The sequence below is a fragment of the Poromitra crassiceps genome (genome assembly GCF_964638095.1).
Source record: "Poromitra crassiceps genome assembly, chromosome: 1".
NCBI lineage: Eukaryota > Metazoa > Chordata > Actinopteri > Beryciformes > Melamphaidae > Poromitra > Poromitra crassiceps.
In genome coordinates this window covers 31,917,054-31,931,276 of record NC_139623.1, presented here as the reverse complement: position 1 = coordinate 31,931,276, position 14,223 = coordinate 31,917,054, and the positions used below count along the sequence as shown (strand labels likewise).

General features: G+C 42.9%; 1 protein-coding gene across 1 annotated transcript in view; it reads right to left on the bottom strand.

Annotated features, from left to right (window-relative positions):
* Positions 1-747: 747 nt before the first annotated feature.
* Positions 748-14,223, bottom strand: part of srrm3 (serine/arginine repetitive matrix 3) — a gene marked incomplete at both ends in the record, with an annotated part of 87,765 nt that continues 74,289 nt past the window's right edge. The window contains 4 exons of the mRNA XM_083641790.1: positions 748-943; positions 8,050-8,175; positions 8,986-9,234; positions 11,242-11,510. Coding sequence (XP_083497916.1) covers positions 748-943; positions 8,050-8,175; positions 8,986-9,234; positions 11,242-11,510 — 840 coding nt within the window. The remainder of the gene's footprint in view (positions 944-8,049; positions 8,176-8,985; positions 9,235-11,241; positions 11,511-14,223) is intronic.

Sequence of the window (14,223 nt, the reverse complement as noted above, 5' to 3'; positions counted from 1 at the left end):
AGCAGCAAGTCTCTCTCCTGATGCATCATGCTAAGTTGCCATCAAACAAGCCTCCTCAATCTATAAGGAATATACAGTGCATAGTTTACAAAGCCAGAACTAAAAGACTTCAGATCTATACAGAGACCGACCTACAGTACAGTATATGATACAGCTTTTATCATAAAAAAGGTTCATTTTTTTGCTCCTTATTTCATCTGCTGACTTTTCTTTTGTTCTTGCTTTCCTTGTTCTTTGTGCTTCGATGAAATAGAGTGAAGTCTTTGGGGAAATGATAACATGATGGGGGGGGGGGGGGGGGGAGTCTTTTTTTTGTATTCCGTTGATGTCACCTCTTTTTGTCTGTAACTCGGCTCCTATTTTATATATATTCATCATTCCTTTATTTTTGGTTGGTTTTGCTTTGTGGAAGAATATAGAGAAAGTGCTAACGTACTGTAGGGTTTGTTCCTTTTGGCTCGACCAATTAATTTACGCCTGGTGATAACCCATTTCCTTGTATGTGAAGACATGGACAGTGATATTTCAGAGGATTGTGCTCTATCAAAAGACATCTCTCCTCTCTTTGATGCAGGCTCTGTAGCGGAGAGAGATAATGGTCTAGGGGCACAGGAGTCGGGGCCTGGGGTGTGCAGTGCATGGGGCCGTACAAGGGCTTAGTTAAGGATACATAATGACTGAACCAGAGCACAGTAAAAAACCTAGCAGGACTTCTCTCCCCCACTTCTTCTGTTCTCCTTTCTGCCGTTATACGGGGCTGTCGTAGCTGCTGCGGCTGTAGTAGCTGTGGTGGCTACGGGAGCGACTGCGGCTGCGACTGCGGCTGTAGCTGCTGTAACTGTCGTAGCTGCGGCTGCGACTGCGGCTGGACCGTGTTGGGCTGCTGGCCGAGCTGGAGGAGGAGGGGCTGGGCCGGTAGTACGGGATGGGCCGCTTCCTGGCGCTGGGGAGAGGGGAGGAGAGTGAGGCATTTAGGGTCAGAAGAGCCGATACCTGGATGGGGATGCAGCTAATATCTGCATAGAGTAAAACACACATATTCATCGCATGGTGAGATAACACCAGAACGTTTTTAGTGGGCGGAGTGCAGATCGAAGTGGTTACAGAAGTGGGAGAGTTATGATCGGTTCTGTGAGTAGCTGCTGGAAGAGAGCAGATGTGTGGGTTAAAACAGTCCAAGATGTCCAGGCTGGAACACACACACCCGTGCATGCACGCGCACACACACACACACACACACACACACACACACACACACACACACACACACACACACACGGCATCGAAATGCACACCGCTGGTTAAAGCGTAAAAAGATTGCGTTGTTAGTAGCCACCCCGGAAGTGCTACCTGTAAGGTTAAGAGCTGTTAGCGGCCAAAAGAACCTTCTTCTTCTCAGTGGCAGCCAGAAAAATTAATATAGAGTGCGGAGAGAGATATCAGCGCTATCAAGGTATCCCCACTGCTGCAAGGTGCAGTCCACATGATCATTTCAACTGAGCTGCAGATAACACCCATATGCCAATGTCTGCTATGGGAATAAGGTCTGCACAATACATCGCCATCGCAATTTGCACACGCGCAATAGTCACATTGCAGGACGTGAATGTCAAGTAAGAAGGCAAATTAACTCAAACATGTCATGCCATGTCATGTCAACTTTTTTGCTGATTGATACTTAGCACACTAGCGGCCTGCCAATCACTCTGGCTGCAGCTAAAACCACTGTCTTGTTACTGTACCCACACTGGTTACCCAGTACCCACACTACTGTACCCACACTGGTTACCCAGTACCCACACTACTGTACCCACACTGGTTACCCACACTGGTTACCCAGTACCCACACTACTGTACCCACACTGGTTACCCAGTACCCACACTGGTTACCCACACTATTGTACCCACACTGGTTACCCAGTACCCACACTACTGTACCCACACTGGTTACCCACACTACTGTACCCACACTGGTTACCCACACTACTGTACCCACACTGGTTACACACACTACTGTACCCACACTGGTTACCCACACTGGTTACACACACTACTGTACCCACACAGGTTACCCACACTACTGTACTCACACAAGTTACCCACACTATTGTACCCACACTGGTTACCCACACTACTGTACCCACACTGGTTACCCACACTACTGTACCCACACTGGTTACCCACACTACTGTACCCACACTGGTTACACACACTACTGTACCCACACTGGTTACCCACACTGGTTACACACACTACTGTACCCACACAGGTTACCCACACTACTGTACTCACACAAGTTACCCACACTATTGTACCCACACAGGTTACCCACACTACTGTACCCACACAAGTTACCCACACTACTGTACCCACACAGGTTACCCACACTGGTTACCCACACTACTGTACTCACACAAGTTACCCACACTATTGTACCCACACTACTGTACTCACACAAGTTACCCACACTACTGTACCCACACAGGTTACCCACTACCTTCTTAAAGAAGTAAGGCTTGATGAGTTATTCAAGTAATTTGGTAAATTTCATATCGCAATATATATCGCAGACACAAAATATATTGCAATGTCAGTTTTTTCCAATATCGTGCAGCCCTAATGGGAATTCATAGCAGACATGGGCATGTGGAAGACACATGCAATCGGTGGATAATATAATATCCACTTACTGTAAATAGGGCTGGGTATCGTTAAAACAATTCAAATAGCAGTACTAATACCAGTACCAGTACCCTTAAAGTGATAAAGTGAGTACCCATACCAATAGAGTACTTCATTCCATACCTTATCTTTTAGCCATACTTTTGAACATTTTGGTGGCATCTCGGCACACTGAACTGCCAACTCCATCACATACACCACGCTTAACTTCACCACCACAGACTGTAGGGGTTGTAGCTGCTACGGTAGTGGGCCAATCACATGTCGCATTAAATCGAAGAACGCTTGCAGTGATTGGCTGCCATACAAATGGTCATGTCTTTCTAGATCTGTATACAAAAAGGATCAAATGCAGGTATTGTTTGACTGGAGAAGTTTGGATAGGTGGATACCGTAAAGGTATTGAGTAGCGATGCCCAGCCCTAACTGTAAATACACCTTGATAACGCTTTCATTCCTGTTCCCCTGTGTTATAACATTAGTGCACACTGCAGTGGGCTGCAGCTCTAAAGCTGGTGTGAGTTCATTTGAAAGAGATGGAGATGGAGCAGAGTGGACAGTAAGAGGGGTGGAGGCCAGCTTTACTCTAGAGAAGTCTGATGGTTCTCTGTTCAGCCAAGTAGTCCTGCTGCACGGCAACTGTTACCACGGTAACTAGCCTGCAGCGCAGCTCGGCAGCATCCCGTTGTCTCGGCTCCGGGACCTTTAGCGCTGGAGTGAGAGAGTGACAAGTACACACAATTCACCCGCCTTTACACACGTTGAGGAGTAAAGTGCAAAAGGGGACATGGTAACTGAATATTTTTTTACACCCCAAAAACAAGTTTCACAGATATGTGCAAGTTTTATATTTATATGTATTATCATTATTATTATTATTATTATTATTATTATTATTATTATATTTATATATATTTATGTATGTCATGTACGCCTGTCAAAAGAAGCTCCTGCAGGGAATTTCAACTAATGAAAACCACAAAACACCAACTTGAGTCAGTTTACTATTGAAATACTCTCATTCATGTAAAAACATCAAACATGTATTCATAAAGATGAATTCAAATTTTTCACATTTTACCCAGTCGACCCAATCAAAAAGCTGGACAAATAGGAATATCCCGTCACTAACATCTTTCTCCCTTTTCTTAGGGAGGAAAAAAAATCCAACTAATGTTACTTCTCATACTACTTTCTACAAAGTGCTACTCTATTCTTCAGAAAGTCTTAGCTGTCATAGACTGTGTTGCCTAGTTGATTTTTCTACTGTTGACAAAATGTGATATTGTAAGTCGCTTTGGATAAAAGCATCTGCTAAATGACGTAAATTAATGTAATGGAAAATATCATCATCATCATCATCATCATCTCCTCATACATTTAAGGGAGTAAGTGGGTTCTGTCTGTTTCTCTGCAATCTTTGTCCCCCGTTTTGGTCACATTGTGAGATTTGTGATGATTTTGGTCAGTAATGATATCACTGATGATGTCACAATGTCTATGACATCATCAGTGATGTCACTCGAGCAATTGTGATGTCACTGATGATGGCACAATGTCTATGACATCATCAGTGATGTCACTCGAGCAATTGTGATGTCATCATGTCTATGACATCATCAGTGATGTCACTCGAGCACTCGATGATGTGATCAGTGATGGTCACTCGAGCAATTGTGATGTCATCAGTGAGTGATGTCATCAGTGATGCGAAGTTGGAAACCCTCATTAGTGTTTTGCTTGCACCTGTGTTTACTCTGCCTTTTCGACACAAAATGGCCCCCGTGAAAAGGGTCTATTGTGCGCTGCGCATGCCAATAGGGCAGGCGAGGCCACAGAGCAGCCGAGTTGCCGGCGAGCCTAGGGATTCTAGTATCATACATTTCCACTGACATTCATTTATCACTTTTTCAAGCAGCACAAAAGATGCAAGATTTTACTTTATGCCATTGTTGCCATTGTTTCATTACTGTTACTCATTTGCTCTTTGTCGAGATGATTCCAGGTATTTACTTGTTTTGTTTTAGTTGTGTCTGTACTTGTACATGCAGCTGTATATGGAGTCCACAGAGTCTTTAACACAGCATAGTGTTACCCCGTTGCTCTGCTGGAGTCCACAGAGTCTTTAACACAGCATAGTGTTACCCCGTTGCTCTGCTGGAGTCCACAGAGTCTTTAACACAACATAGTGTTACCCCGTTGCTCTGCTGGAGTCCACAGAGTCTTTAACACAGCATAGTGTTACCCCGTTGCTCTGCTGGAGTCCACAGAGTCTTTAACACAACATAGTGTTACCCCGTTGCTCTGCTGGAGTCCACAGAGTCTTTAACACAACATAGTGTTACCCCGTTGCTCTGCTGGAGTCCACAGAGTCTTTAACACAACATAGCAGAATAGACATGCTGTGAACAAAAGTATGAACACGCTGAAATGACAAATTACGTTTTCACTATTTTAGTTCAGACTATCATACTGTACATACAACTGTCTGCAAAAAAAGGACAACAAATTTATTTTCTTACATTTTCTTATAACTTTATATCAAAACACATTACTTTTACCAGATCACTGATCTGACTCGGACTTGATAATTGACAAATACTGTATATATATATATATATATATATATATATATATATATACACGTGTGTATGTGTGTGTACACATTCATACCTGGAAGCTGACCAGTACAACCACAGTCTGATCTGCTGGCCACTGATCAGCTCCACTGGAGCAGTTGGGGTTAAGGGCCTTGCTCAAGGGCACCTCAGTAATGAGGGAGGGTCAAGTGCTGTCTTTTCACTTTCCCCACCCATATTTATCATGCCGGTCTCAGGGATTGAACAGACGACCTTCCGGTCACAAGCTCGCTTCTTTAACCGTTGGGCCTAGAGCTGGGTATTGGTTCAAATTTCAAGAATCGATTCGATTCCGATTCACAAGGTTGCGAATCGATTAATTTCGATTCGATTCGATTCCGATTCGATCAATTTTCAATATTGATTTGGTTAGTGATACCAAAACGTGGTTTTTGAACTGTACCCTGAATTACATGACTGTCCAGTTATGTAACACAGGGGTTTCCAACCAGCCAAGTAGATACATGGGGAAAAAAAGTTGCAGACCTGTTGTCAATTTTAATGGTTTTAGTTACACATATATTTACTCACCACGTGGTGACAAAGGGTAAATAACAGCCTTTTCATCTGTCAATAAAGACAATTTCACAATTATGCACAGTGATTTGATTTCAGCCTATATAATTTCTAAAAGTAGATATTAATAATGATCAAACATTTCCATTCATGTAGCCTACAGTATTTATGTTTTTGTTTCAACTACAAACATAATTAAACGTCAACTTGAAACTATGTTTCAACTACCACACACAGCACAATATTTTAGCCTGTTTAGTAAAAAAAAAAAAAAAAAAAAATTTTAATAAAAAAAAAAATCGATCTCTGGACATATGAATCGATAATCGAGGATTAAAATGAAAATCGATTAAAAATCGGAGAATCGATTTTTTGAACCCAGCCCTAGGCCACCACTGCCCCAAGGCTGCATTCTTTCTGCATTCCTCTACATGGCTACATTCTTTCTCCTCTTTTATTCGCTCTTTCCCTGGAGCTCTGGCCCAGGCTACCCGTCAATCTCCCCATTTTCCTATTACATCACATAGTACTGATCATTTTTATTTCTCTTTATGCTGACGATATTTTACTTTTTTTAGGAGATGCTCCAAATTCAATCTCGAACCTTTTGTAAATTCTTTATAATTTTGGTAATTTATCTGGATACAAAATCAACTGGGCTAAATCTGCTCTCCTGCCACTGAACAACACCATGAGATTAGCCACACCAGCTGCTAACATCCCACTGGTCCAGAAATTGAAATACTTGGGTATTGACATTTTTCTGTCTCTACAAGCGATTGTTACTACTAATTTTAACTATATCTCTAGGCAGGTGGAATCAGACTTGGAGCATTGGTAAACTCTCTTCAATACACTTAAAGCTTGAGCTTCCATTATGAAGATGAACATCCTGCCTCGCATATTTTTTTGCCTCACTGCTGCAAAAAAAGGTAGCTCAGAGATGGATGGCCCCTCATACATTGCTTCTGGAAAAATGGGTATCTCCTGTTGTGGACCTGGCTGTCATGCAGATGTCGGTGGCCCATATGCATGGCGCTAAAGTAGAAAATATTACGTGCTGGAATTCCTTTATTGAAGCCATACTTGGGGGCCATGGACATCTACATGATAGCAAGGTTCAGTTTGTTTTGTTTGTCTCTTTGCTACAGTGAACCAATGTATGTTTGAGTTGATGGATGGGGGAGGGGTCCTGCGGGGTGGGGGGGGGGTTATGAGTGAATTTGTGCGTTTTGTATTTTCTGTGTTTTTGTTAATGTCTTGTGGTTCTTGTTTTGTTGGTATAACATAAAAAAAAATATATGATGTCTTAGACTGTTTTCAATAATGAAGACTACTTCACTAGTCAATGATTGTTTATCCATCCCATTCACTAATCCATGGTTCCTTTCCATTCATCTCTCTCTCCCCTGCAGCAACGCCCTCAGGTTACATCAGCCATTCATAAATATGCACGCCCTCTTTATCCCTGTCCAATCAATGTCTCCCACGCTTTCCCTCTCTTCGGCTGTTGCCAATCACCTAAATGAAGTTCTATTTAAGACTCTTGCAAGTTGTAACTCACCCTGTTTGTTCACCCATATAGCTGCTGTTCCTGCGTTGCTGCTGCTTCGCCCCTCCTCCTCCCCTGAACACCACCAATGTCATGACTCCAGTAGAACTCCCTATGGGGGTTCTCTATCCTATAAATCACTGACGTCCTCCTCTTGGCTCAGAGGAGCGTCATCATACCATGGAGTCATTCGCCAAATCTAAGTGTTGTTTGTTCATCATTAAAGTTTATCGTACTTTCCTTCTAGTCTCTCATGATTGAAATATATATATATCACACAAAAATAAACAGTATTTATCAATTAACAAGTATATGTATAAAGTGTGTATATAGTAATAGGCCCTAATAATTTGCCATAAGATAGCTATATTAATTGGACTCGCACACTGGGGACTCGAGACTCGACTTGATATATACTGTAGTGATTTGACTACAACACTGCCAGGAGGTGTACATCAAAATTCACTCAATCTCTCTCTTCTGTCCCTAAATGATACCCCAATGGTTTACACTTTCTACATTATGTGCCGCTTATGTGTTTCCTGTTGCAACAGGAAACATCACATTAAGAAAGCAGAATGCTCTCAATATATGGTTTCATTGTGACAGCAAAAGTAACAGAGTAAAGAAGGAGTTTCATGGTGCTGACTGTGGCGTTACCTGGTGATCCTGCGGGCTTCCATGAAGCTAGGTGAGTCTCTCCTCCTCTTGCGGATGGGCGAGTAGCTCCGCGAGCGACGGCGAGCTCGGCTGTCGGCGTCTGAGTGGTTGGGGCTGTCTCTCTCCCTACATGGCGTAGAAAATGTCATTGAAACTGTGCTGGGAATTCAGCAGTTTAGACAAGAACACTTCAAGAAACTGGAAACACAAAGTAATAAAAGTTTAATTGTTACAACAAGTGAGACTCTTATTACAGCCTGTCTGAGCTGAAAAATGCTCTGCTAGAATTCTGCAAAGATTCTGCCTGCACACAAGAGTAAGCTAACACTTCATCAATTATACAATTACATTTATAATCGCAAAGATTTCCATTTCATTCTCTTTGGCGACACCTATGGCGATGAGCAGTAATTGCAGGTGAGATCCAAACATGCATACAGTATGTGATGCTAATCAGTTTGTTCGGCCATAGTAACCACCCGCAATGCTAGCAGAGACATGGAAAAAAGTAGCTTGTTATCATGCATCACACAAGAGTTACCAGGAACCTACAGTAACATTAGTTACAGTACTTAGTAATGGTAGTTGAAGAGTGAGTATTGTGTTCGCTCCGCCGACCCTCTCTGGCGGAGTCACCACAGACACCCAGTTTATAATGCTGCAATACTGAAAATGCAAATGCTTCAATCAATGGGGCATAGAGCATTCACCATTGTGCTAACTCAGTCGGCGATACATGCTGACTTAACAGACATTTATTTAAATTTATGAAAATCTTTGACATGATCACTTTAAGCTAGTGGTTATACTTTACACATGAAAGACTGTGATTAACTAATTCATCAATGAATAATCAGTAAACATGATAAATGGTATGAATTCCTATCACAGAAAAAAAGGCTGAGGGAAAAGCTGTGACAGCGAGGGGGCGCTGACCTGGAGTTTTTCTGTCTGGTGTGCGGGGACTTGGCCTTGCTGTGCCCTCTGTCTCTGGAGGCGGAGCGTGAGGACGAGCGCCCGCTGCTCCAGGAGCTGCTGCGTGTGCGGAGGCTCTGCCCGCTCCGCTCGCCTCTCTTCCTGCCCGACATGTGCGAGTGGCGTCCCGGGGAGGCTGACGGGCTCCGGTGGTGCGCCTGGCCCCGGCCGGAGCGGTGGTGACGCTTGGACGAATGGCCACCTTTTGTCCTGAAGTAATTGGGGTAAAAGCAAAAGGTGATAAATTGTCAGATTCTGTGAATGTCAAATCATTGCTTCTCACTCTTTTTTTTATGGATTTCCACCCCATTTTCTCCCCAATTGTACTTGGCCAATTCCCTCTGCTGTCCCAGTCGTTGCTCCATTCCCTCTGCCGAGCTGGGGAGAGTTGTAGACTAGCACAGAGAAGCCAAAGAAAAATTTCCACCATGGTGGACAATAAAGTATCAAATCAAATCAAATCAAATCATGCTTCCTCCGATACATGTGCAGTCGCCAGCCGCTTCTTTTCACATGACAGTAAGGAGTTTCGCCGGCTGGACATAGCATGTGAGACGATCAGAGGAGTCACTAGTGCAGTGACCAGGACGCATACAGGTACGCTTAATTAGGCTTCCCACCCACAGACACGGCCAATTGTGCCTGTTTGGATCTCCGAGGTAACACGGGGGCTCAAACCTGCGACCCTCGTGTTGGCAGGCAGGGAATCTACTGCTGCATTAACCAGACGCCTCTGCTTCTCACACTTGACAGCGGAAGGTTTCAGCAGTGACAAGAGCATGAAAACACCTGGGACCAGTTGCACCAACTGGTTTTACACTGGTCTTAAGCTAAGTTGGTCGTAACTTTACGACCTAACAGCTACGCCGGTTGCACCAAGACGGCTTAAGCCTTCTTTTCACTACGACCTGTTAGATGATGTCATCATTCCTACTATGATGTCATCGATCTTTGATGATGTCGCCATACCATACCTTCCACGTATCCCAGGTCAAGCCGGTGCACTCTAGTCCCTTGTGCCCTCCTGCGGCGGCCCCCCCGCCGCCTCGGTTAATCGACGACCACCCTGCCTACACGGTCCGGTGGCTGTTGGACAGGCGACGCAGGGGTCGTGGGTTTCAATATCTGGTGGATTGGGAGGGGTGCGGCCCCGAGGAACGCAGTTGGGTTCCCCGCCGGTTCATCCTTGACGCTGCGCTCATTCGGGATTTCCTTGCGTCTGATCGGGCGCCGGGTGGCGCCCGTAGAGCGGGGGGTACTGTTAGATGATGTCATCATTCCTACTATGATGTCATCGATCTTTGATGATGTCGCAGACGGTGGTGATGTCATGATTCATAAGTGTCTCAATCATGCCTATCGGCTGGTGATGTCATGACACAGGTGATGTCATATTCGGGTTCTATAAAGGTTCGTTTCTGCAGGCCCTCTCTAGTGGTTCATAAACTAAGATCACGCCAACCTCTGTAACCGTTCCCAACCTCGAACAGTGCAGACCTAGCTATCAAGTTCCACAACTTCCCTACTCATCGAGACTTCAGTTACCGAGAGTGTCTTGGCCATCAACTACCCGCGAATAGATCCACATGTCTAACATCGATCCTGACATACCAGGCGTAACTCTTACGCCTGGTCAGGAGGAGGCGTAGAGCCTGCCTGTCTCCGCGGGGGCCTTTTTGAGTCCTTACCGTCATCGTCGTAACACAGCCAGTTCTCCGTCTTTGAAAGCACGATGTTAGATTATAACTAACTAGTTGTGTGGCTTAGCCTTCCCAAATGTTGCCGTTAATTTTTTAGAATTTAATACATAGAATTGGGAACGTTACATTCAATTTCATTCAGACTGTCTGTCTGGCTCAATCGCCGCCATTTTTCCCCCGGAGCGAGGGAGAATGGGATGAGGGAGGGTGTAGTGATGCACTTACAGTAGTGGCTGAGAGTGGCACTGGCACAGTGCGCTCCAAGCAGGTCGCGAGGCACATTTTTTGCAACATCATCCAATCAGGGTGCATTCCCTGGCAATTCACATGGACGCGTATTGCTACGACCAGCATAGTTAAGACCAGACATAAGCCGTGTTGGTGCAACAGGCATAAATCCACTCTAAAGACTGGTCTTAACTAAGACCGACGTAGGAGTTACGACCAGGCATAGTTAAGACCACTTGGTGCAACCGGCCCCTGGTGCCTAAAATAAAAGTAGGGTGGTCCTGCTTACTTCCTCTGGTGGTGAGAGTTCCTCCCTCTGTGGGCGTGGTTGTGCTGGGAGTGGGCCGAGTCGCTGCTGTTAGCCGGGGAGTGGGAGCTCTTAGCCGGGCCCCTCTGGCTTCCCCTCCTCCCTGCCGTCTGGGTCACGGAGCTCCCCACGGCCGCCCCTGCCTCTCCTGCCGGGCCCACCTGGCTCCTGTTGGGGGCGCTGTGGAGTCTGGGCTCTCTCAGCAGGGTGGACTGGACGCTCGCAGAGCCAGCAGCCAGCAGGCGGAGCTTCTGTAGAGAAATGATAAGCAAAAAAGAAAAAAGAAAGAAAATAAAAGAAAAAGGACAAAAAGGAGCATTAGAGTGTTTTCACATTGGTGATTGAGTGCTACGGTGTACTTGCCAAAAGAAGGTAAACATCTAAAAGAAAGAGATCTAGGTTTTTTCCATATGGCTTATAGATAGTCCTCTATGGTGCAGCGCATGCAGTACTTGGCATGCAAAACCATAATGAGTTGAAGAAATCATAATCCCAAAAACAAACAAAAAACTAGGAAGAGGAGGAAGAGAGGGAAAAAATATAAAATTGTGAACCAAATTAAGTTTAAGAGCAGAGGCAGAAAGTAGAGAGCTACAGATTTGGTAGAGTAGAAAAAGAGGACTTCTTCAGTTTTTAATGGTTAAAAAAAGAAACAAAACAGAAAGAGTAGACAACTTGACGGAACATCACAGAAATGGAAGGAACAAAATAAAGATCACAATTATTGAATCAATCGAATCTGAAAACAAATCGTCTGCTACTCAATTTTCTGTTTGTGGATTATTATTTTTCCTGTAGACAATTGCTGAGATGTGAACAGCGACCCATTTTCTTTGTCTTTTTTTTTTCAATGGTTACTCTTGTTTAACTCCCTTCTGGTTAACATCCACTTACCAATAAAGTGGTATTCCCTCCTTTAGTAGGTAAGGTATGAAGAAAAGGGAAAAGTGGGGCAACATAAGTGCATCATTAGATTCACAAAATGCAAGAGAAAAAGACACAAAACCCTTCCTGCCAGTGACTCATGAGACAATGCATGGAAATCAATGGGAAAAGAACTCAAAAGCAAAGAGGATAACCACAATGTGCAGGGAATCCCTCACACGCAGAGTCAATCCACCGGGGACAGTCGCCTTCCCACTTTTAAACATCAGAGGGCAACTAGTCGGCAACGGTGACCAATGCCTCTGCTTTCCGTACCATTCTCCCCTCCATGTAGTATCTCCAACCTTACATGTTTTATTAACCTTCTTGTCTCATGTAGTATCTCCTACCTTGCATGTTTTATTAACCTTCTTGTGTCATGTAGTATCTCCAACCTTACATGTTTTATTAACCTTCTTGTCTCATGTAGTATCTCCATCCTTACATGTTTTATTAACCTTTTTGTCTCATGTAGTATTTCCTACCTTACATGTTTTATTAACCTTCTTGTCTCATGTAGTATCTCCATCCTTACATGTTTTATTAACCTTCTTGTCTCATGTAGTATCTCCTACCTTGCATGTTTTATTAACCTTCTTGTCTCATGTAGTATCTCCATCCTTACATGTTTTATTAACCTTTCTGTCTCATGTAGTATCTCCTACCTTGTATGTTTTATTAACCTTTTTGTCTCATGTAGTATATCTCCAACCTTACATGTTTTATTAACCTTCTTGTGTCATGTAGTATCTCCAACCTTACATGTTTTATTAACCTTCTTGTCTCATGTAGTATCTCCAACCTTACATGTTTTATTAACCTTCTTGTCTCATGTAGTATCTCCTACCTTACATGTTTTATTAACCTTTTTGTCTCATGTAGTATCTCCAACCTTACATGTTTTATTAACCTTTTTGTCTCATGTAGTATCTCCAACCTTACATGTTTTATTAACCTTCTTGTCTCATGTAGTATCTCCTACCTTACATGTTTTATTAACCTTCTTGTGTCATGTAGTATCTCCAACCTTACATGTTTTATTAACCTTCTTGTCTCATGTAGTATCTCCAACCTTACATGTTTTATTAACCTTCTTGTCTCATGTAGTATCTCCTACCTTACATGTTTTATTAACCTTTTTGTCTCATGTAGTATCTCCAACCTTACATGTTTTATTAACCTTTTTGTCTCATGTAGTATCTCCAACCTTACATGTTTTATTAACCTTCTTGTCTCATGTAGTATCTCCTACCTTACATGTTTTATTAACCTTCTTGTCTCATGTAGTATCTCCTACCTTGTATGTTTTATTAACCTTTTTGTCTCATGTAGTATCTCCATCCTTACATGTTTTATTAACCTTCTTGTCTCATGTAGTATCTCCTACATTACATGTTTTATTAACCTTCTTGTCTCATGTAGTATCTCCTACCTTACATGTTTTATTAACCTTCTTGTCTCATGTAGTATCTCCTACCTTGTATGTTTTAATATTTTCATCTCATGTAGTATCTCCTACCTTGTATGTTTTATTAACCTTCTTGTCTCATGTAGTATCTCCTACCTTGAATGTTTTATTAACCTTCTTGTCTCATGTAGTATCTCCAACCTTACATGTTTTATTAACCTTCTTGTCTCATGTAGTATCTCCTACATTACATGTTTTATTAACCTTCTTGTCTCATGTAGTATCTCCTACCTTACATGTTTTATTAACCTTCTTGTCTCATGTAGTATCTCCTACCTTGTATGTTTTAATATTTTCATCTCATGTAGTATCTCCTACCTTGTATGTTTTATTAACCTTCTTGTCTCATGTAGTATCTCCTACCTTGAATGTTTTATTAACCTTCTTGTCTCATGTAGTATCTCCTACCTTACATGTTTTATTAACCTTTTTGTCTCATGTAGTATCTCCTACCTTACATGTTTTATTAACCTTTTTGTCTCATGTAGTATCTCCTACCTTACATGTTTTATTAGCCTTTTTGTCTCATGTAGTATCTCCTACCTTGTATGTTTTAACATTTTCGTCTCATG